The sequence below is a fragment of the Nipponia nippon genome, unplaced genomic scaffold (assembly GCF_047370975.1).
Source record: "Nipponia nippon isolate SJK-2023a ecotype South Korea unplaced genomic scaffold, ASM4737097v1 scaffold_9, whole genome shotgun sequence".
Classification (NCBI taxonomy): domain Eukaryota; kingdom Metazoa; phylum Chordata; class Aves; order Pelecaniformes; family Threskiornithidae; genus Nipponia; species Nipponia nippon.
In genome coordinates this window covers 7,631,295-7,653,985 of record NW_028262413.1, presented here as the reverse complement: position 1 = coordinate 7,653,985, position 22,691 = coordinate 7,631,295, and the positions used below count along the sequence as shown (strand labels likewise).

At 44.9% G+C, this 22,691-nt stretch overlaps 1 protein-coding gene across 2 annotated transcripts in view; it reads right to left on the bottom strand.

Annotated features, from left to right (window-relative positions):
* Nucleotides 1–4,689: 4,689 nt before the first annotated feature.
* Nucleotides 4,690–22,691, bottom strand: part of SYNPR (synaptoporin) — a 110,772-nt gene continuing 92,770 nt past the window's right edge. For both annotated transcript variants that reach the window (XM_087744448.1, XM_009469864.2), the window contains 3 exons: nt 16,586–16,784; nt 7,232–7,423; nt 4,690–6,471 (listed from right to left, as the gene is read on the bottom strand). In XM_087744448.1, coding sequence (XP_087600574.1) covers nt 6,205–6,471; nt 7,232–7,423; nt 16,586–16,784 — 658 coding nt within the window. In that variant the 3' untranslated portion in view covers nt 4,690–6,204. The remainder of the gene's footprint in view (nt 6,472–7,231; nt 7,424–16,585; nt 16,785–22,691) is intronic.

Below are 22,691 nucleotides of genomic sequence, written 5' to 3'. Positions count from 1 at the left end.
AGACAGCAAGATTTTGGCTGTATGTGTTGCTTGAGTATTCTGGTCAGCAAGGTATGCGGGGAGCCAGGCCATCTGCTCTGTATCTATTTTGAGACACACTATTTATGTTTGAAATATCCAGGTACTTTTATCAGTCAATTTTTAACACGTTTCACACGTTAACAATATTGTCTCCACAAAATACGCAACTCAAAACTGCAAAATCTTTACAGGCAGTTCACTTAAAATAATTGCCACTGCAGCCGCAGTCCCCACTTCACTCTTGGTATTTTCCCAGACTTTTCCCATCCTTTTTTAAGTACTTCTTTGCAATTCAAGAAGACTTATGTTGCGAAATATTTGTGTGTGATGGAGCCCCGGCTCCCTTAGAGATGACCCTACAACACTCGGCAGGGGCAGGCGCGGGCATGCCCACGGCAGGCAGGCGTAGCCGAGGGGCAGAGGCTCAAGCGAATACCTAAAACCGAAGGCGCGTTCACACCGTTAGCCACTCAGACTTCATTTCTTCAGGGAACTCTTAGGCAGCTGCAGGAGAAGTGCAGCTAACTTGCACTCAGGGAGGTAATTGCTTGATTTCTTTGTGACCAGAATATGGTCATTTTTATCTTACGTGATACGTGTATTTTTTTCCAAAGAGCCAAGACTGAGAAGCCCCCCACTCCATCTTAGCCCAAAGCAGGACTACCACAACCTTATACTATTTTCCTCTTGCTCCATCCCTTTGAAATCAATTACTTTATGTGGGAAAAACTAGCAGAAGCAGTAGGTCTAATGTGCTCACTGCGGTTGGTCTCTCAACACCAGCCACAACCCATTGTGCCCCCGCACTGTTCATGCCCCTCCTGCTCGGGCAAGCGGGCTCAGCCCCGCTGGGGAAGGACCTTCTCCTCTTCTGGAGACACAACCCAGCACAGGTTAAGGGGGGATTTAACCAGCTCAAGGGATTATTGATAGCTCTGCTACTGCAACAAGCAGTCTGGTTTGCACAACTGTAGATTAGCTAATGGCCACTGTACCCTTCTGGTTGCAGAGCCAAACCGGCTCCTGCTCCCTGGTAGCTGGTTTACCCGTGCTAACATACTGCTAAGCATCCAGGAAAAACCCAAAACCTGAACCCCTGCATTTATTCCAGGAGGTAGGGAATGTGGAGGATAAATAAAATCACAGGGTGAGTGTTTGCTACCCATTTGTTTCTCCATCGCCATGCCTTTTGGGGTGCATGCTGCTGCTCCCATCTGTGCTGGGTTGGCATAAGTGATGTGCTGTGTGTCCCAGGAAAGTTTGCCTCTTGGCCATCACCTTTTTTTTTTAAATATCTCTTCATAGTCAATTTGATTTCACTCAAGGGTGAGATCTGCACCAGTATTTACCTGCGTTGGTTGTGCTGGGCACAGTTTGCTGACGGGTGCCTGATGATTAACCTGTGACCAGATTAATGCCAGACGCTGCCCCGCAGGGCACGCTCGCGGGTCGGCGCAGGGGTCGGGGTGAGGAGGGGACCCCGGCTGGGAGGCACCGCCGGGTCAGCCCATCTCCCCTGCTGCACACGCAGGAGGTACCTCAGCCTGGAATTTAGCTCTGGGGTCACAAATGATTAAAATATTTATGAATCCCATTGCTGAGACAGAGCAGGTAAAATGTCATTTAAGAAAAGCTATTAGAGCTGGTCTGTCTGTGGGGAAACACCGTTTGTCATCTCATGTCCAGGCATTTTTCAGATGCGGTACAGCACTTTGGCCAAAATATGCTCATGCCTCATACGGGGGCTGTCAGGGAAATGATATTCATTTTCAGAGGGAAGCCTGAAAATACTATTACCAAATAATTTTTCCTCTGAGAAATGTTTTATTATAGGACATTTAGACTTTAAAAAGGCAGCTATACTCATAAAAAACTAAAATCTTGTTAAAGGAGGACACAACAATAAAAATGTAAGAAAAGAAACTGGTAGCTAAATGCAACAAATGGGACGCCCCCCCAGCCAACTCTTAAAATTTCATATCATAATGTTAAGATCGTCATACTGAGGATGTATGGCATTGATGAATGATGGGCCAATCAGCACCAGATATTAATAGTAAAATAGAGATTATTGCTGCAGTTAGAAAATTCCAGGAAGAAATGCTCTTGGGTTTAGTAGCAGGAGGGAATAAAAAGTAATCCTGAAAAAGAATAGTTAAGTCAGGGAGAGCATAAGCTAAGTAGCCCATCCGTTCACATATATAAAGATTTTGATTAAAATCTGGCTTAAAATTAGTAGACAGAGGACCGAACACTTATGACATGGCATAATATGAGAAGAACTTTTTCAGAAAAAGATGAAACAAGACGTGGCAGTTTTTACTCAGTAGTTCTTCATCTGTCTGTAATATTAACTGTGAAACTGGAGATATTGTCAGGAGCAGACTATAGACAGGTGCAGCAGACTATAGACAGGTGCTATGAGTGTTCCATGCGACTGCCTCCTTCATCAGTATATCAGGATTCAGCCAGGAGTAATTCAGGGCTAGAGCCCAATTTGCTCACTCAAATTGAGAGCATATACAGATTGGAAATAATTAACCTAATCAGGTCAGGCGATTGCAATATGAATTCATGCAACAGGAGCACAAACTTTCTCCAAGTCCTGGCCGTCACCCAGGCTCTGCTATGGGCAGCTCGATGGCCAGTTAAGGAGATTTGATTAGTCATCAGGCAAGTATCGTACAATAAAAAAAAATACCCTGTCAAGTAGGGGCACAGCCCCGTGGGCTAGATTTACATCTAAATTCATCCTTGTCTCTTTGATGTGCTGGGCAGGGAGCAAAGCAGGCTGCAGAGCCACTAGGCACCCGCAGTGGTGCTACCTGCCCTCTCCAGCCCCTCTTCGCGGATGGGATGATGCTGCAGCTTTGCAAAGTGCATCCCCTCCCCAGTCAAGAGCAATGGGGAAACCCAAAACCAGTATGGGAGCATGCCTCTGAGGCACCTTGGGAGAAAGTCCTGTGTTCCCACCTCCCCTGCCACACTCACAGAGGTACCTGCCTCTCCTCCACAGCTCTACACTTGATAATGCAAATACGCTCCCATCTCGGGTAGCTGAGAAATGGGCTATAAAGAGAAACACATGGGAAAACAGGAGGGACAGCACAGAAGACCAAAGAACATGTTTTTTCCCAGGCTGACCTAGTTATTTAACTAACTGGCAGAGATACTCACTAATGATGAAGTAGGAAAGCAATCAGTCTGCCAGCAGCAGTTTCACAGAGGATCCTTGAGTTTACTTAGCTATTTGTCTTAAACCCAGGAAACATCAAATACAATCTTTTCCATCTTGCTGCTCACCACTTTGCTATACAGTCACTATTCCCAGTTCAAATAAACTTCAAATTTCTCAATGATTGCCAAAAGATGCAATAAGACTCGAATCCAGAGGAACATGGAGGAAACAGATACATTTTCTTATATAACACAGACAAGCGCATGCATCATTTTTGTTTTCACTTTTGCTGCTGCTATACTATATTAATCTGAGAAGCTATAGATGAAGAGATTTTTCCTCCCTCCTAATTCACAGGGAAGCCTATAGTCCCCAAAGGATCACAACCAGCTGAACTGTTCCGCGTGGCAGCACGGAGCTAACGTACCTGCGAATGTCTGGCCAACTGGGTAATGCAAAGGGCAAGTCTTTCATGAAAACATGTGCCTCTTTCACTACTTTTGTCAACTCTTCCACCAGCTCTGCCCTTCATGAGAGAATCATAGATTTGGAGTTCTGCAACTAATACCCAAAATAAGTCATCATCTTAATTGTGTCCCCAGTCTTGTGTTAGAAACTGCCCTTTCTCCAGGGATGTTACCTCCTGAGGGTTTGAAAGGTGCGGTTCCTGTGCTCAGATGGTTACACAAGAATTTCAGCTTGTTTGAAATGCAGGAATGAACCTCAGAAAACTCAAGTTTCTTACCCTCAGCATTGGATAGAAAAGTTTGGAAATGGGACCCTGCTAGTGTAGGTGGAAAAGTTGATGAAGAGAAAGCTAGTTGACACAAAACAGTATCTATTTCTAGTGGAGAGGCTTAGATGACCCAACTTGGTATATTCCTGATCAACTAATGAAAAAAAAAAAGAAAAAAGAGAAGTAGGACTATGTGGGAGGGGGCATGAAGGGCATACATCCTATCCCCATCCCTTGCCACCCAGAGATTTCACTTTCTCCTGGCTTGCCTGTATCTAACTTTTCCCAAACTTAAAAAAACAAGGAACAAAAGAACTGAAAGCCAAAATAAAATTTTTCATTGACCCAGAAAATCGTATTTTGCTCCCATTTGGAATACCAGGACATTTAGATATCCCAGTTTGTCCTCTCTACAGCTCAAACAGAGCTTTCCAGCAATCCACAGAACTGGGATAGTTAGCACAGTACTGGGCTAGTCCTACTGACAGGTGGAAAGAGAGGTAAAGAGGCGGGCAGGTATTAAATTGCACAGTTTTAATTTTTTTTTAAACTTGTGATACCAACTTTTAATGACAAGTGTCTGTAGAAGTGTCGTACTCCACTGTACATTAAAACAGTCCTCATAAAAGTATTGGAAAACAGTAAGAAAATGACCAATAAGGTCAAGCACAGGAACAGTTATTTATCTTTAATAGTATTCTTCTTAGTTATTTTGCAGTGATATTTTAGTATTAACATACTCCGAAAACATGCATTGTATGCAATAACTTTATTAGGGTCAAATAGATATCACAATATAGATTCATCCACCGAGTAGCCATAAATTGGTTACAACAATCATAGAAGAGACTAAGCTGTTTTAAGCTAAGATGCTTTTCACATTACAGCTCATACAATAAGATTATATACTGATACACTTTGATTTAGAAATGCAGATGATCAGTTTTGATTAGTATATTGTGCTTCAGGCTTTCATTTGTGTCAATGTGTCTCATATGCTGTAGTGAGGAAGGGCTGAATTTCCCAGGGAGAAATCTGAACGGGCTACAAGTCTGGCTCTGACTATTTTAGGATGAGTTCCTCTGAGCCTGAGTTATTTGGTCAATCCAGTTACATTCTCCGGTAGCACCAAGCTAACGCTCAGAGCAGCAACAGAACAGAGGGACACCTAGCAATCTTGAAACAGCACAGATGGAAAGGTTTTCTTATTCTAAGAGGGTCTAAAGGCATATTTATGCTTTGTAAGGTCACAACAATACATGCAGTTGTCATGTTTTGCTGTATTAAGCAACAGGGCATTTTCCCATGGTTTTGTATACTGATATCTGCACCTCTGTTATCTTAGTTATATAAATACCTTTGTAAACATATAACACAGTTACTTGGTCCTTATTTTCCACAGCTCACGTTAAAAGATTCACAAAACATCCATAGAAATAGTGATTTATAGAATGAATACTTAGCTGAGTTAAACAGAATAAACATTGGTCCAGTACCATATATACTACTGAATGCCATTTCAAGGAAAAACATTTTAGTTACAAAGCATTCAGAACTTGGGTAAGCCATATATTCAACTCTGCAAAATATATAAAAGATGCATACTTCTTTTAAACATACATTTAACAAAATGTAGTGGCAGAAGTTGAGAAGTTCCATTTACACAGTCCAGACATTTGGTAGTATGAAACTGCTTATCCATGCACTAAATTACGAATGACTCAGTTAACTGAAATAATAGTAAAATCTTCTGAAACAAAAAGGTATAACCAAAACAAATGCTCTGAAGAGTCACAGACAGGCAGTTTTGAAAATTTAGGTGCAATGTTACATGCATGGATATATAGAATAATCTGTAGAAATAATAGTAAAACACTTCCGTTTTTCACCAAAATGCAGAAGGAAATTCAATTCTATTATGCATATTAAATACTACAGACTTGAGGCTACAAAATGCTTCTACCATCTTAACACATACAAAACTACCATAAAGTTATCTCTACAGTACATACTACAACACTGACTCCAGGTCACCACCTGCGATGAGCACGTCCCCTGTATCTGGCTAGTCAGGGAAAAAAAGGCCAACTCCATCCCACTGGCCACCTCCCGTCCGTCTCAGGAGGCAGGCTTAGATCTTCAATCAGCATTAAACACTGTGTTGTAGTGTTAATTTATGTAAAACCCTTAAAAACCTGATGCCACTGAAACTTGAGACCTGTTAAACTCTCTACACGTGAGGGATGCAAGAGCTCGTGCTGCGTGAACCCTAAATTTGATTAGCAAAGGAGGTTGGCCCGCTCTGGCCATAGCTCTGGGACTGGCCGTATTCACCCACCTGGCTGTAGGAGCCTGGCTGGTTGTAGCCACCGGCTGGCCCGTAGCTATCTTGGTTGTAGCCTCCTTGGTTGTAGCTGCTGGACTGCTTCTCCATGGTGTCCGGAGGGTGCCGCTGGCCCGAGGAATGCCAGCCTGTCTCCTTAAACACAAACCAAATGTTGCCTGCCCAGAGGATAAAGTTCAAGAAGCCAAAGACCTGGGTGGGGAGAAGAGGAACTCATCACCTGGCAGCCGTGGTCTCACAGCCCAGCCTAACGTTATGGATCCTGCACGGTTCTGGGAGAAGTCAAAGCTTCTTCCAGTCCATCCTTCTCCCAAAACCTGCTGGAAAATTTTCTCAGCTTTGGAGCAAACTCCCAAATTCACCTCCCTTAGCTGTAACTCACAAGGTGTCTGTTGTCCTTTTTGTTTTCAAAAAAAGGTTGAGTTTTTAGGGCAAAATATTTTTTTTTGTTTGAAAACATAATCTAGTTTAAAGAAACTGTGGAAAGATAAAATTGAAAGAAAATATTTAAAAGGAGAGAAATTGATTGCTCCGCTGGCCTGAAGTAATTTTTTTTGTTTTTTTAAACATTCTGAAGACCAATTTTATGTTGTTTTTTTGAGGATTTTAAAAAGAATCTGTAAGGCAAAAAACCTTTTCTTCCTAAAGGAGCGCACAGACCCCTTTTCAAAGGCATTGCAGCTGGGGCAAGTTAAAAGCGGACAGGCCAGCCAATACACTTGGACACTTTGCTTTCTCCCCACCCCAACCCTGCACGCTCATCCCGCTGCTGCTCCACAGCAGAGAGGTGTCATGATTCACATTCTGCCTTTCCCCGCAGCAAGATTGTACTTCCAATTAAATAATTTCAGCTAACTGGTTTACACCAGCCAATTTAGGTCAATACACGGGTAAAAGAGATGAAAATACGTTTGCAAGGTAAGGGTGAAAAGTAGTAATCAAAGTCACTCACAACCGAAGTGTTGAGGCTTGACATAACGGGGCTGCGAACAGGCAAGCATTTGTTGGACTGCTGTTTGCAGGCAGACATCAGTAATAGCACTTCATCTGGGTCGGTTGCAATCTTTACATCTGACAGTCCTTTAGCCCAAGCAGATGAGCCCACTAGCCACAAGAATGAGAAGACCACTGTCACAATGAAATCCTAAAAGACAAATTAGTTAGAAGCATTATACTGATGTGTACATTGGGAAGAAAAAATATTAAAAATCACCAGAAAATGGAAAGCTTGCGTCAGAGGAGAGAAAAACCAAGAACTTGTTATTTCATGGAAGGCTGTGATTACTGTCATCACCTACAGAGCTAATTTTCAGAAATGCTTGACGTCCCTAATGGGGCAGAGCCCTTCGGCTGCCGTTTGCATCTTTGACCCTGAGGCCAGATTCCCACAAGCATGTGGCCGGTACCCAGGATGCTGAGCTGCCTTGGAAATCTGGCCATTCATGGCATCTGGCTGATGAATTGAGATCAATTAAAAAAATATAGATGCCTGGAAAGGAGCTGGGCCCTCCTGAGGGCTGGCTCTCGCCCTGGGTGCTTGTACAGACAGCTGGAGCAGGTTTCCGATAGGAAGAGTTTCCATCCACGGCAGCATCTCTGGGAGAACCTGAAACTGGCTAATCCTCAGCTACCAGATGAGGAGTTTTCTCACCAGCTACAGGTAAGGCCAAATGTCCCTGCTCTGCACGAGCCGTGCAGCCGCTAATTATCACAAGTGAACAAATAAACAGCAAGACTTGCCAAGCACAGAGACTCCTCAGCTCCTCTCTGTCCCGGTAAAGAATTTGCTCCGAATTCCCATCCACGTGAAAAGAGGGGAAAAGCGGTGGCGGTCCCTCCAGGATCCAGCACCTCTGAGCAGCTCTGCTCTGAACCACTCTGCTCACTTTTCCCTTGAAAGACTCTCAGGAGCATGCACAGGCATAAACTTCTCCTTGTCTTAGCCAGAACAAGTGGCCAAGTGACACTGTTGTTGTGTGGGTTTGGGGGGAAAGGAGGGAGGAGGTGTGATTTTTCAAGCTTTCTTGTGTCTTGCTAAAACAGAAGAGCCTTTCTGCTGTCATATTTCATCCCATCTGTCAGCCCACAACAGATGGTAGAGGTGCCAAAGTCTAACATACCACTAACTGCATCGCTGCATCTTGATATCCCACCTCCCATAGGGGCTGCTTCCCCTTCCCCCTTACAAAGTAAAGGTGTACATGGAAGGAAGAGAAAACGTTCATTAAGAACTCAGCGTTTCAGGTTGCTATCCAAAGAAATAAGTGATCCCTGGGAAACATCATTCTCCTCTTCTACAAGCACACCTGACATTGGGGGAAGGAGCTCTCCGCCACACCACAGGGACAGAGGACACGAGCTTCTTCCACGATGGAAGACGCACCAGTCAATAAACCAGCCGCACAAGCGAGCCATGAGCAAAGGATTTCTCCGCTCACGCAGATGGGATTAAATTAACTGTGCTTGGATGCTTTCCCAAAGGATACATCCTTCTCTTTTAACAGTGCCACAATTTGTTTCCTGCAGGCCTGTGTCTGCCGCCGAGCTTTGAGTTCCTCTGACCTCCCTTCATGCTGGCCAAATGGGCTCTCTTGAAGAGCGTGAAGCCCAGGAGCTGACAACTATCTTAACACCCAAAGGGACTCTGGGTAGGCAGAGGCATATAGCCCAGAGTAATTTTTCTTCTCAGGGAGATTTCCAGCAAAAGAAATTATTGTATTTTATATGTCCTAGCAGTAACTGAATGAGAAATGGACTCCTAGAGGCAACAGTTCAATTGCAAACATTTCCTAAAAAATTCCAGCTGGTAGAAACACCAGATATTCACTGAGCTATGGATTATGATGGGATATGGTCTTTATTTGCTATAAAGCTTCACATGTTATCTACCTGGATGCCAAGCCCCCATATAAGTCCTGATTGACACAATAGACAGGGACACACCAGAGTTCTGGGGAATACATTTTTTAAATGACAAGCAACTCTCTCTCAATGCCACCACGCTATTAGACTTCGCAAGCTAAATCAAGCTCTGCAACCAGTGCATTTGCTATAACAATAAAATAAGTGCATAACAGCAGGTAGAAATTTGAAGCAAACAGAGACAAATTGACCAAAACTAACACAATTTAGGCACTTAAACTTGCTAAAAAGAGAGAAGTTTTAAAAGTGAGAAAAGTTCTTCAAGCAGGTGACAGCAGCAGGGGTTCAGACCTGCTGTCGAGCTCACAGATCCTGACCCCATGTTCGTGAGGCATTTGCACAGCTCCTGGCACAAATGACTGCAATCTGCAAGAGTCCCTCACTACCTTGCTGGTAGCTCATCTCTTGGGCTATAGCGTACTGCTAGGAACATCCAATAGCACTGTGCAGTGAGGGGATGGTCCTAAAGGGACTAAGTATTTCATGTTATTTCTCAGGTCGTCTTCTCCATCTCACCCCATCCTCCAGCCTTCTGCTGACTTCCTCTGCTCCCTGCAGCAGGGTGTCCATACAAGCCTAACCCTGCCCCATCCTGCCCTCTCTGCCTCCAATTCCTCTATTTGAGAGCAGATCAGAGCCTTGGGGAAAGGGTCCCCGCTCCTGGGGGGCTGGGATCAGCCCTTTTATACAGGAACTCCCCAAAACTGTAAAGTCTGGCTGGGTGCAAGAAACACACCGAGCCAAAAGGGAAAGATTGCACAGCGGGACTCGGAGAAGAACCCATCCAAGCCCCTCCACCAGCCAGAGGGCATGACTGCTCCCAGAAATGTCTTACAAGGCCAACAGCTAATCAAGAAGATGGGACAGAAAGGCTAATGAAACACGAGGGTTTTTTCAGCAGGTGCTCTCACCACGGCTACATGGCTGGACTCAGGCTCTTGGAGGATTTGTTCCATCTCCTCTGCACTGTGCAAGGAGCAAAATATACGACTACAGCAAACTTGCGTCTTCCTATTTATTTTGAATCTTTGCTAACCTTCAGCTTTGGCTGGAACTTGAACCTCTCTTGTTTTCAAGTGGGTTTGGATTTCTGGCTGAACATTTTCACAGCTCTGGGTGGAACAGAGTTACAAGATAATGACATGCTGAAAATAAAAGTGAATTTCAAGCTAAGCTGTTCTGGAGCTTAATGTCTATCTGGGGAATTTCTCCTTGGTAATTAAAGCCAGAGTGTCTGCATACTAAAACAAATCTTGCATTTGAATGTTTAATATCCCCATAGCATGGGCGATCTTTTTTTTCCTTTGGAACAAAGTAATTTTTGTAGTTGCTCTCTTGAAATGGTGTCTACAGATCTCTTCAGTGTGTATTGTTGTACGGTTACGCTATACTCCTAATTGCAAAGTTTCTTTCTCAGATCTCAGCTGAGATACTTCGGTCTGCCTACAGGTGCCTTTGGGAAGGAAGCAAAATAGGAACGTGTAGGAGAAAGCAGAAAACAAGATTTAAAACATGCTGAATATCCAAGGAGGGAGTTTTTAAGAGCCTGAAGTATGTGTAACAAAAAAAAAAATTCTTGCTGCCTTTTTCAAGTTGAAACTTGCTATTACTGAGTTTGCCAAAAATGCCTACTTAGAACAATTTTATGTATTGTATGTTTTAGAATAGAACTGTGAATGTGCCTTTTCTTTTCATGGTAACTGAAACATTTCTCCTTGCTATCAAGCTATTGGCTTTTGCAAAATGCCCATCTTTGGAGGGGGCAGTCGCTTAAGTCTCCCAAGCAGTTTCGAATCCCCCAGTGTCCAGTGCAATCTCACCCAGCCAAAAGCATCTGCAGAAGCTGCTTGTTCGCTCGGAAAGGGGACGGGTTTCACCTGCTCTGAGCCGGTCAGTGGCTTCAGCAGCCCCTGGAGCACTGTAACACACGTGTCCCCATGCGCTCTCTGTGCCCTGCTCTCCCTCCCTGCCAGCACGGTCCAAGTTTGGCCCGACAGCCCTGGGCTGTTATGTTTGAAAAGATGCAAAACCTCAGCTCTGGCTTGGCCGGAGGGCGCCTGGCATCCCTGCCATGCTCGCGCTCCCTCCTCCCTCGCTGAACCGCGGCTTCTGGCCCCGTAACTGGCTTCCACGCAGGGCTTTCAGTGCTTCTCCGGAAGCGTTTCCATCCACTAACGCTCATGCTACAAAATGTTTTCATTTGACAAAGCCCTCTCGTATATTTACAGCATACAAGGGAGCAACTCCTCAAACACCGAAGCCTATAAACCTTCCTAGCCAGAGCCTGTCTAGCCCAGCAGCACTGCCAACAGCTTTGAGGCACAGCCACGCAGGAGCAGAGGGAGATTTCCTTACCCCAGGAGGGGCAAACTGCTCAGAGGATTTGCTTTCACAGTCACAACCAACCTAAAAATTCAAGAGCCACCCCAGTGAGAGCTACAGCCCTGGCCCCAGGCCAGGAAAGTGGCCAACAGCAACTTGCTGCAGACAGCAAACACCTTCCTATGGTGGTATTTTAGCTCTTTTTTTGGTTTGAACAAGGTCCCACCCCAGATCTTCTGCCGAAAGATGCTCTGAAAGAATTACATGCTTCTTGCAACAGTTTATGGCCTTGTGAGTTTACTTCTGCAGGGACGTGCAGAACCCTTTGGGAGGCACCAGTGTGTACAGCAAGGTCACTGTGGCTTGTGTTTCAGAAAGCAGACGACAAAAGCAGGCTGAAATAGCTCTTTGAAATGCAAAGAATTATTCAGGTTATTCATGATTTCATTTTTTAACTGCAAAGGATTCAGTCTTTGTTTTTACAGATGGCTCTTTATTCTTGTCCTATCTATTTTCTAGAAAGCAGGACAAAGGGGAGGAAATAAAACATGTTTAATCAAAGACATCTCCAAAGAGCTGACTAGGAGCTTACTTAACTCACTTGGTCTGCAACACATGTAAAGAACCAAATGCCTTCTGCTTAATGTGATTATTCACAGGACTCCAGATGCAAAGGAAAGATCTCATCTTCTTACGTGTAAGCATCTTTACGTACTGTAAGAATGAGACTATCAAGTAATCACTACAAAAATGAAATCTCTCTCTTCAGGGCTATGTCAGTCACTTTTCTTGGCTAAATAATTTTATGCTTTTATATTAATTGATTGGAATACTAACAAAGTGATTTACATTTATTCGTGAATGCATGTGGTTCTTCATGGCCAATCTATAACTTCCTGAAGACAAACCTGAAGGCAGAGACAGAGTTGTCAGCATGGGTTTTAAGTGGAGCACATATGGGGTATAGAAGCTACAGAAAAAGTAAGAAGTCTGAGTGATGGGTACTGATACACATTGACCATGACTATTTTTTCCTTTATTTTCCCACTCCAGAGATAGATGGAAGCACCTACCCCTGATCCCCTAAAACTTCAGCACAGGACTAACCGTTGGGTTGGTTACTCTCTGCTTGCAAGCAGCTGCAAACGTATAGATCTGAAACAGGGCATCAAGACAGAGGTGCTGGGGGTGGCAGTCCCAGGGTGCAGCTCATCGCTGCTCACATTTCAAACCAGCAATGCCTCCCCAGCGTACATGGTGTTACACAAGTGGAAATCAGCTTAGGTTAGGCTTAGAGATGCAGATATACTGAAAACTGGTGAGATTTTGTACATTGCATTCATTAAAATATAAATCACCATCTCCAATTAATTTCTTTAAAATGTTTCTGGCTCTTGAGCACTAATCAGCCATTTGAGAAACTGGCTTGCACTTCTTGTAACCACCAAGGTGAGCCCCCAGCTCCTCGCTGTACACATGCACCGGGCAAGAGCTTGCAAGGAAATTAAAATCACAGCTGTGGTTTGCAGAGCTCAGGAACACATCGCACATATCTATTAGATATTTAATCCCTGGTACACTGCTCCTTGTTCCTTTAGGAATTGGGAATCCAAGGTCCTCTCAGGTTTATCTATCTAGTGTGAACCCCCCCGAATGATCTCTCTGTGGAGCCACTGAGGCAAGCGGACGGCACACAGGGCAAGGGCTCACTGCTGACAGCCCCGTGGGAAGGGGTGACTTCCACTTCCATCGCAGACGAGTAACACAGCTGGGGCCCTATGCGACCAAAAGGAAGATTTTTATCCCCAAAACCTGACAGGACACATTAGCAACAGACATGGCTCACTGCACAGTGAATAAAACATGCCAGTGCCATCCAAACAGCCGTGGAAGGAGTTAACAGCTTCTCCTACTGGAAATATTTTCTTGCCATGATGTCTCACTTCACACTGAACGTTAAAATATTTTTCGACAGTTAAAGTGATGCTTCGCTGAGATCTCAGCACATGCAGTTGGGTTTCCCTATATTTGTATAAACAAGGTAAACTTGAAACATTTGTAACTGAAATTTTCTCTGTGAGTTTCTCGTGACTTAGTGGTCATTAAATTCTTTATAATCATATATTCTGCATCCAGTCAGGCCACTGCAAGTTGGTAATGCGTTGATGGTGCTCTGCCTGTGCAAGGGTTTTTGAAAAAATATTGTAAAATTTCAAGTGAAAGTTTTTTTTTCCTCTCTCCACTTCTCTCGTCATACTCCTTTTTCAAATCCTGAAAATTTGTCGGGAGGAAAGGCAGCCAGCTCTAAGAGGGTGCCGCTTAAAGGCAGATGTCATCCCAGACTGAGCAAATATCAAGCCAAGAGGAAGTAAAAGGCTTAAAGTGGGAATGGTTTTAAATACGAGATTGTGATCAGGCACTGCAGCAGAAGCAAAGACAGATGAAACTATCATCTTCTAACTCTTCACTAAGAGGCAAAAAACTGGTAGTCTGGAAACGGTGCCTGACACATGGTGACGAGGAGGGAGCAAGGACTGCCCTGCCACCTGCACCAGCACGTGCCGAGCGACTGCTGGCTGGACTCGGGTGTGCACAAAGCTCCCCAGATTTCTGCAGCACTTTTCTTTGGAAGGAACAATCTCAGGGATGAGACATACTCACACATCTGATTTGGTATACGTGTGATCTTGCTGGGTACGTCAGCTCAGTGTAGCATCTGCCCGGAGCTGGAGGATGCATCCATCGCCTGCCTGTTACATCCCTTAGGTGAGCCCTGCAGCTGTGGGAAGCTGGTTTTCACTCCGAGTTTCCCTTGAATTCCTCCTGGCTACAGCTGCTTGCTTGTTCTCTGCCTGGGGCTCTGCATTTTCCCTACATCTCCACTGCACAGTAGGACTCACACCCTGTCCCAATCAGGCTGCGATGTTGCCATCATTGCACTGGGCAGAGACTAGCAGGGACATTCTCCACATGAAAAAGGGTCTTTTTTCTAAAAATACCCGACACGACAGAGGTGGCAGTGCAGAGGAGATGCTGGAGCATGTGGCTGGAGCAGGTGTAAGCTGAGCATAACCCTAAGCCACTTCCCAACACCGCTCACAAGCAGGAGCTGCTTTTGCTGTAGGACACACTCAGAAGCATCTTTATATTCTGAACAAATAAGGTCATTTAGGCTTGGTTTAAAGACTGGGAAATTACAAACAGTGGCTTTGGTAATGGACATCGGTTAAATTGAACCTGTAGATTCAATTACAATCCATTACACAGAACAAATTAAATCAATGCCATGTTAATGCTGCAGCGGATTGCACTGTGCATCCTGCGACAAACACGACTGCAGCAGCTGTATCAGGAAAGTCCTGGACAACAGCAAATGGCCACATCACAATCTGACATATTAGCATTATTTTTTTCCTCTTTCCCTTTTCTATTGCTACACAGGATAATGTTGTTGGTCAGAAGGAAGAATTATTTTCCAGAAGAAAATTAAAATGGCAGATCTCTGCAACTAATCCTTTGATGAGACAGTTTGAAATGAGATATTACTTGATATCAACTGAATCAAGCAGAAGCAAGGCACTTTATTTATTTACTGTTTCTGTAGGGACCTCTTTATCTTGCCTGATCTGCCTCTCCTCTGTGAAGACTTCCCCTCCTTTCCTCACCATTTTCTAAGGAGAGAGGAAAGGTCCCAACAACCGCAAATGAAGAGGATTCATTTCCTTTGATGTGGAATGAGAATTTTTCCTTCTGTATCAATTCTTCACTTTTGAATTATGCAAACTTAAATAAAACAACTCCCATCTCCTTGCAGCAGGAAAATCTTACCCTCGAAACCCTGTGATGCTAAGATTACCTTCCTACAGTTTAATCTTTTGCTTACTGTACTGTAGTTATTGCCTTTAACAGGTACAGCCTTTCTGTGCTGGTGATTTATTTTCCTTTCTATTATATTTTTCTGATTCTCTTTATTGGTGGCTTTCAGTCATTTAAGGTACAAGTCTCAGCGAAATCTCTGGTTTCTGTCAATCATAAACTTTAGCTTTTTCTTAAAGCCAGAACTAACTCTTTCCTTATGTCAGTCCTCACTAAACTCCCGCTGCCTTTACTTTGAATTGCTTTTCACACCAAGACTTCAGAGAATTATCTCTCTACCTTAGCGTAACCTTATCCTGGCAGTCATAGAGGAGAGAGTTGCCTGGGGAAGGGAGAGCATGAGGCAACCCTACAGCCCGCAGAAGCAGAGACCTGGCCCAACCTCAGCGCAGCGGAGGATCAGCACACAGCTGCCTAGCAAGACCAAGGGGTATATCCCAGGGCATGATGCACTAACAGGTAACGGACATCTAGAACAAAATAGCTCTCACTGGCTTTACAACCTTGGTTTATAAGAAAACAAATGGAGAGCAGCACTTGCTTTTTATCACAAGCCTTCAGGAATCAGTAAAAAGAAAAATAAAGGCACAAGCAGCCACGGCTTGATGGGTGCATAGAATGATAACTGGTAAGTGAGGAGCCTCATAAACCAGCGGAGACTCAAATGTGCTGGGAGCTCAGGGTAATACTGGAAAACCAGCCACATAATTCTCCAAAGCAAAATCATTTGGCTGAACCCAGCAATAATTAGCAATAAGCAATCTCCCTGGCTAGGCTTTGGTCAAGGGCATAGTTTCATTTGTCTGCTAGGATGATGCCTAAGATCTCTTCCCCTTTTCCCCAGCGATGAAGCTCCGCTGTCACAGACAAGTGGCTCAGACCCCAGTCCTGCAACCAGTCAGCTACATGTTCATTATTTGTGTGAACATCGTCACTGCAGGCAGCGGGAGAGAAGCGGGGAATCCCACAAGTACATACAAGATTGGGACTACACTCCACCTGCATATAGTCTCTGTTACCCTTGATGTTAGAAATTTAAATCACCATTAAGATATAGAAACAGGTGAATGCAGAGATGCTTTGGGTATCGGGCTACTTGGATCTCCCAGACCATGCCACAGCCTCAACCACCAAAAAAGCAAGAGGCTAAGACCTAAATCTGAAAATGCTGCAAATGCACACTTACAATTAGAGGCCCTCTGTTGTTTTCACGGTACTTGTTCTGGAAGAAGATATAAACCACGGTGGCAGCCAGTGAGTAGAGGAAGGCAAAGACCGCAATGGTGACGAAGAACTCTGCCGAAGAGGAGAAGTCCCCTATCAAGGAGAGCTTTTCTCGGCGCTTGCCTTCACAAGTGGGAGCATCGAAATTCACTTGATACAACCTGGAAAACATCCCAAAGGGCAGCAGGTGAAGTACAGAAAAAGGAAACCGTTACCTGAATAAAGATATAAATACATTTGCTCTGTCTCCCTATCACATTCCTGGTGCACATTGATCCCCTGCTTGAATAACTGGTCTCATAAGTAGCCTCGTGGGCTGTGCTCTTCAGAGCTGCTTGTACACGTGAGGTTACTTCCATGTGAGTGTCTAGGTGAGACTGAGGACCTGAACACATCTTTTAATCAATCTCAGAGAAAAGTTGATGTTCCAATAGTTTGGTACAACCTCCCCCCCCCCTCCCCCCCCCCGCCTTCCTCTCTGGGGTTTTGCCATGGCAACAACTGAAAAAGGATAACATGAGAAACAATTTGATTCTCGAATTCTTAAAATCAAGGCGGCAGAGAACAGGTCTTATCCTCTGTATTAAGGCCATGGGATACCTGTATTTGGAAGCTCACAACTTCCTTATGTCAAATAGCTTAGTACACAGCTACCTGTGGCTGTTAGCACATGGGGCTGTGAGCCATATAGTGCCTCTAAGTTAAAAGCTTTTAAAACCAAGCTGCAGCAGAAATACATAACTTGGGTCAAAGAAACAATCCACATGCCCTGGTTTAAGCAATCAAAGCCCTAACCTTGTACTCATGTAATCAGTGACGGAGCTAATAGATTTGTGGTTCTGTCTGGCAGCTCCTGCCAGACACTTCTTTGGTCTAATAATTTTAGCTTCTGATTCAGAAAGAGAAAGGGGATCCTTGGAGGGGGAGCTCTGGCTGGCCCTGTTGCATGGCCCAGATTAGCATCAGTGGGGCCATGGGGTCGGATCACACTGTTCTGCTCTGCACAGGGAGAGCAGAGGGGACAAACCCAGCAGCAAGTTAACAGCAGCAATTAAAGAAGTTACGATCTGGTGCAGAGAAAGGATGAGGCCTTCTGGGAGACATTCCTCTACTCAAGGGCAATTAATGTGTGCAATAGCGAACCAACGGCAGCAGCAGCCATGAATATACGACTAAATAAAAAGTTAGGTCTCCAGAGGAAAACAAAGTACCCGCAGTACAAATCACAGAAGATGTATTAATTGACGTTGGAGGATTGCGTGACTTTTTGCTTTTCCTGGTCCAAACTAAATGTACCCGAATGCGTAGGCAGAACCTTTTCATCAGTGGTTGATGCATAACGCCGGTTATTTGCCTCAGGCGTTTTCCTCCCTGAGCTTCTGTCGCTATAGTAGTGGTGGGATGAAAACAAGAAATGTGTCTGCCTAGATTGCGGAGATGAGCAGCAGCTGACTCGCCTCCCCTACGCGAACACAGCAAAGTCTGATGAAAACTGAACACATGAGAGAGACTCTCATGCTCACGATCAGACAGTTTCCTGACTTGGTTTCAAAGCTTCCTGGCATCAGTGCACACACACTTTTCGTCAGGGCTTATTGTTCTTTCCCAAAGGGAGGGAAAAATGGGGAAGGCAGATTTCCTAGTGCCTCTCATGCCAATTCTGCAGCCTGGAGAGAAAGCGGCTTTGTTTCATCCATCACTAGGATATGGAAAGATTTGAAATGCATGATTTGCATGGTCAGAAAAGAAAGCTTTCTCTGCTTTCCTCATGCACAACTGCTTGGGCGCTGTATTGACACAGAATGAAACTGGGAACCCCGTTCAAAACCCCTTGAAAACAGTGGCAGCCTCTGTGGAGTTTTGGATCAGGAAGAAACTTGACCCCATCCCTCCTTCCCCAGGGGAATGCAATGCTGTGCAGCCAGAGACCGTGCCCACAGTCCTCCTCAGGTCCTACCTTCAGGGCTTGAGGCTGGGTTCAAGCCAGGTTTCACCTTCCGCCCAGCCCACGGGGCTGCAGCCCAGGGCAGGGAGGACACCTGCGATGGTGTGCAGAGCCAGAGCTGGGGACCACCCTGTGCTCCCATCCACTGTCAGAGCCAGCGTCCCCCGATCAGCCCAGACTTTGCAACTCAACACAAAGGCGTTCAAGGTTGGTTTTTTTTGTTTGCGGATTTTCCCCCCCACACACCACAACCACCAAATACTTAAGTAGCATTTTCTGGCTCTTAAACAATTAACCACATTTGCTGTGTTTGAACAGCCACACTCAGGTACCACAACTGCTTTTTACGGGCCCCTCTGTGGAGCGCAGTATCTGCTTTTCCAGCTAAACACAGCGAGAAGGCTTGGGCCCCTCATGGGAAAGCCAGGCTTTGCTGCGATGGTGGGAGCACCACAGTTATATGTTACCACTTCACACTGCAAATAGGCTTTAGAGAGTGGCTCTGGCCCTCACGTTGCTTTCACAAGCACTCTGGAACTGAGCTGAGCTACATTAAATACAGTCTGATTGCTTGGGGGGGGGGGGGGGGAAACCAAGAAGGCAATTCTGCATGCTTTTTATTGTGTAAAACACATCTTTAGGGCGGTTGTTTTTTTTTCTTCCCTGGCGTCCTGAAATAGCACACGGGGCAACGCATGGTGTGGCAAGTAGCAGCTCAAACTCCTGCGCATACCAAAGGTGAAATAGCTTAAGGTATGTTTCTATCAAGATTTAGACCAGGAGTTGCTGCCCGCCCCCTGCACCTCCATCTGGCCTCAGTCACCACAGCCCCATCCAGCCTCATCACCAACAACACACCAGCCTTTCTGAAACATGTTAAAGTAACTGAGGCCACTTTCCTTTTCTATTCCCTGTTTTCCTGACTGCACCTTAGTTCTGAATCATGATAAGCCAGAAAAAAAATGTTCATATATTAACATCTCACTCGTATCTTCCCAGCAGTGCTTTTGTGGCCAAGGATCTGTCAGTGAGATCAGATCACAGAAGCCTGATTCCATCAAGTTATTTTTATTCACTTGCTTTTCTTTTTAGATTTCCCTAGCCTCTAAGAGGATGTGCAGTAATCAGTGCCTCTTGTGGCCACCTCACCTCTGCCCAAAACCAGAGATCTCAGTTGTGCAAAGGGCCCCAAAATAGACCATGACTCAGACCTGCAAAGAAGTGAGCCAAGCCCTGGGGTGGGGTTAGGGTGGATGCTGACTTCGCAAGATGCATTTGAAAAGTTTCTTTAAAGCAGGGGAGGATCAGTGACAGAAAGTCCAGTTTTACTAATCAAAGCCTCTTTGATCTGGAATAGCATCTCAGAGAGAAAGCTCTGATTTTTCCACCGATGTTGCTGAGTCAGCCTTTCTGGGGGCAGGATGCCTTGGTGATGACTCTCAAAAAACTAATTGCCTCTACCTCCACCTCCCACTTTTGATGTAATTCTACCTGTTCTGCCTATTACTTCCTCTGACTTATTCTTCTTTCATCTTCTCTTATTTCTCATTCTTTACACTCCACCTTTTCCTTGAAGTCATCCTTGGCCAGTGTGTTCCTTCTGCTGCTTTTCTATCTCCAGCACCACCCCTGCATTTCACCTTTGCTTCTCCATTCCCTAAACAAAAACAGGAGCCCTGAGAGCGACCCTTTGCAGTCACACCCTTTGCACTTTGTTAGCATCTAAGCAATACTGTTGGGCTGCATTATCAGAAGTAATTAACACTGGCTGATGGATGATGCAAATAAGGAACACTTCGGTAATAAATTTACCTAATTAGGGAAAAAAGTAATGAAAAACCTTTCCCTGCAAAGTTCCTCCAAAAATGAGCTAAACAGTGTTTTTTGCCTTGTATTGCACTGAGTCTTGTTATTAATTCAGAAATAAAGCTGACGACTCGGGAAGGTGAGCTGGCATCCCACACTCAGCAGAGCAGCGCTAAGGTCAGCCTCGCTGCTCATCGCTGCTGACACCATCCCCTTTGCCTGCTGGGTCTGTTTGTTAACAACAGCCGCCACTGCCAAGCCATCCAGGTCTGAATTCCCTCAAATTCACTGAAATCTGAAGCAAGTCCACCAAAGGCAGTCAAGTTTCACTGAGGAAGTCACAGTAATTAAGGGCTTCTGAGGTTTCTTCTACCATTTGGCAAACTCCATTGCCGTGGGAAGTATGATGACAAGACAGCTGTATTGTCTAGCTTGACAAGATCTAAAGAGGGCAGGAATGTTTTACAGTACAAAAAAAGGATTTTTATATTGTTCCACAATAGCGAAGGGCAGTTACATTTTCAGACACTAATTACCCCTGCTCCGAAAACAATACATGAAGCCAGACATGCCGAACAAAGCTACAGCTGTTACATGTGCGTGGGGGAGCAGAAGCAGCGCTCTCTCCATGTAAATGTGAAGTTGCCTTTCTTTCCTGAACTTCCTTAGTACAATATTCAAGCCGCAATTTGCTTTTATTTATAGCCCCTCTTTTTTTCGAGGAGCCCAGTCCACCTGATGATCCTTGAGCACAGAAATGGTCAGAGCCAACCGCCCCAAAGACCCGTTGCGTCCCATGCCCCGTTCTATCAGCAGACACAGAAGAGCCCGAGCAGGAGAGCGTGCATCAAGTGATCTAATCTCATCTGACTCACAAAACCTCCCCCTTCAGCAACGCACAGAGAGCTTAGACTTCAAACCAACAGAACATGCAATTAATGGCAAGTATGCGCTCAAGTATTATTGATGAACCAGCACAGATTTCCTCTCCTGGGCTTTGATCAGCGCTTGGATTAATAAATAACAGATACAGTTTTGCCTCCGAAAATTCTCAATGGGGGTTAGTGTTTCTCCTTTCCTTTACTAGGACGTGGTGAAAAACAGGCAAAAAAGCTATCTGTTTTGGCAGGTTGTCCTATTTTCTGAAAATAGCAGCTTGTAATCCACCCCCCAGCCCGTCTACGACATGCTTGAGCAAAATCTGCAACACCCACACACGTGCTTGCAAAAATCCAGAGCTCCATTATCCTTTCATTGGGCTTTATTTCCCTCTCGCTTGTCTCTGGTAGTCAAACTGTCAATTGCATTTACTGTCTGCAAGCAATGAGAGAAATACACCACTGAAAATTAGTTACTGCAGGTAGCACTCGTGGAGGAATTTGTCATGAAATGTTTGTCTTGGCTGATAATCTCCAAAATGAGGGAAAAAATGAAATTTCAAAATCCAGTAGTGAAATGCTGAAATGCACAGGGCCCCTTAGCGAGTCAAACTGCTCTGGCAAAGCACAAGAAGAGGGCAAGGGTTTTCGCCTTCCTTTCTCTGGGATACAAAGTAAAGGCATTTCTTTTAGTTGGCCCTGGAAACGCTGTGGCTCTCTTGTTCCAGAGGGCTGTGCTGATGTGCTTGCACACCGGTGCCTCCAGCCAGCCAGTCCCTGGGCAAATGCCCCTTCAAGGTGCCAAATATGGATTTTTTTTTTTTTTGTAGGTTTAGTGGAAGAACAGTACTAAACGGGAGCCTTTCCTCTCACAGCAGAGCTCATCATTCCCATAAGACTTCTCTAGAGATATTACCTGTATGAAGAAAAATACTTTAAAAATAACCTTTAACACTCAGGTGGAAGTAGAAATCTGCCTGAGAAGGAAAGGTCTTTTCTTTAATGAAATCGAGGTCCATTGACTCTTCCAACACTCTTCACAGACTGTTCTCAAGCAGAAAGCAATCCACACAGCGCTCCTCGCTGCAAAGAACATTCCCCCCAGTGCTGGGCATCCCCGCATGTTCAGTGCTAAATCCTGGCTATCTGAAAGGCTGCCCACACAGCAAGGAACAGGCTTCCTTCCAGCCTTCGGGAGGGAGGATGGAGCTGAGCTCTGCAGCTTTCTCCTCCTCTCCCCAGATCTGCTCTCCAAGGACAGACTCCTGAGGGAGGGAACCCTGCAGCAATGAAGCCACGCTATGAGCTCTCATACACCCCATGAACTCTCACAGTGGGAGACACTGCTAAGCAGTTGCCCTCAGTCTGTATTTTTTGCCAATTATAACGATTATCCAGTAATTCCCGTAGGATCTGAATCTTTGTACCTAGGCATCCTG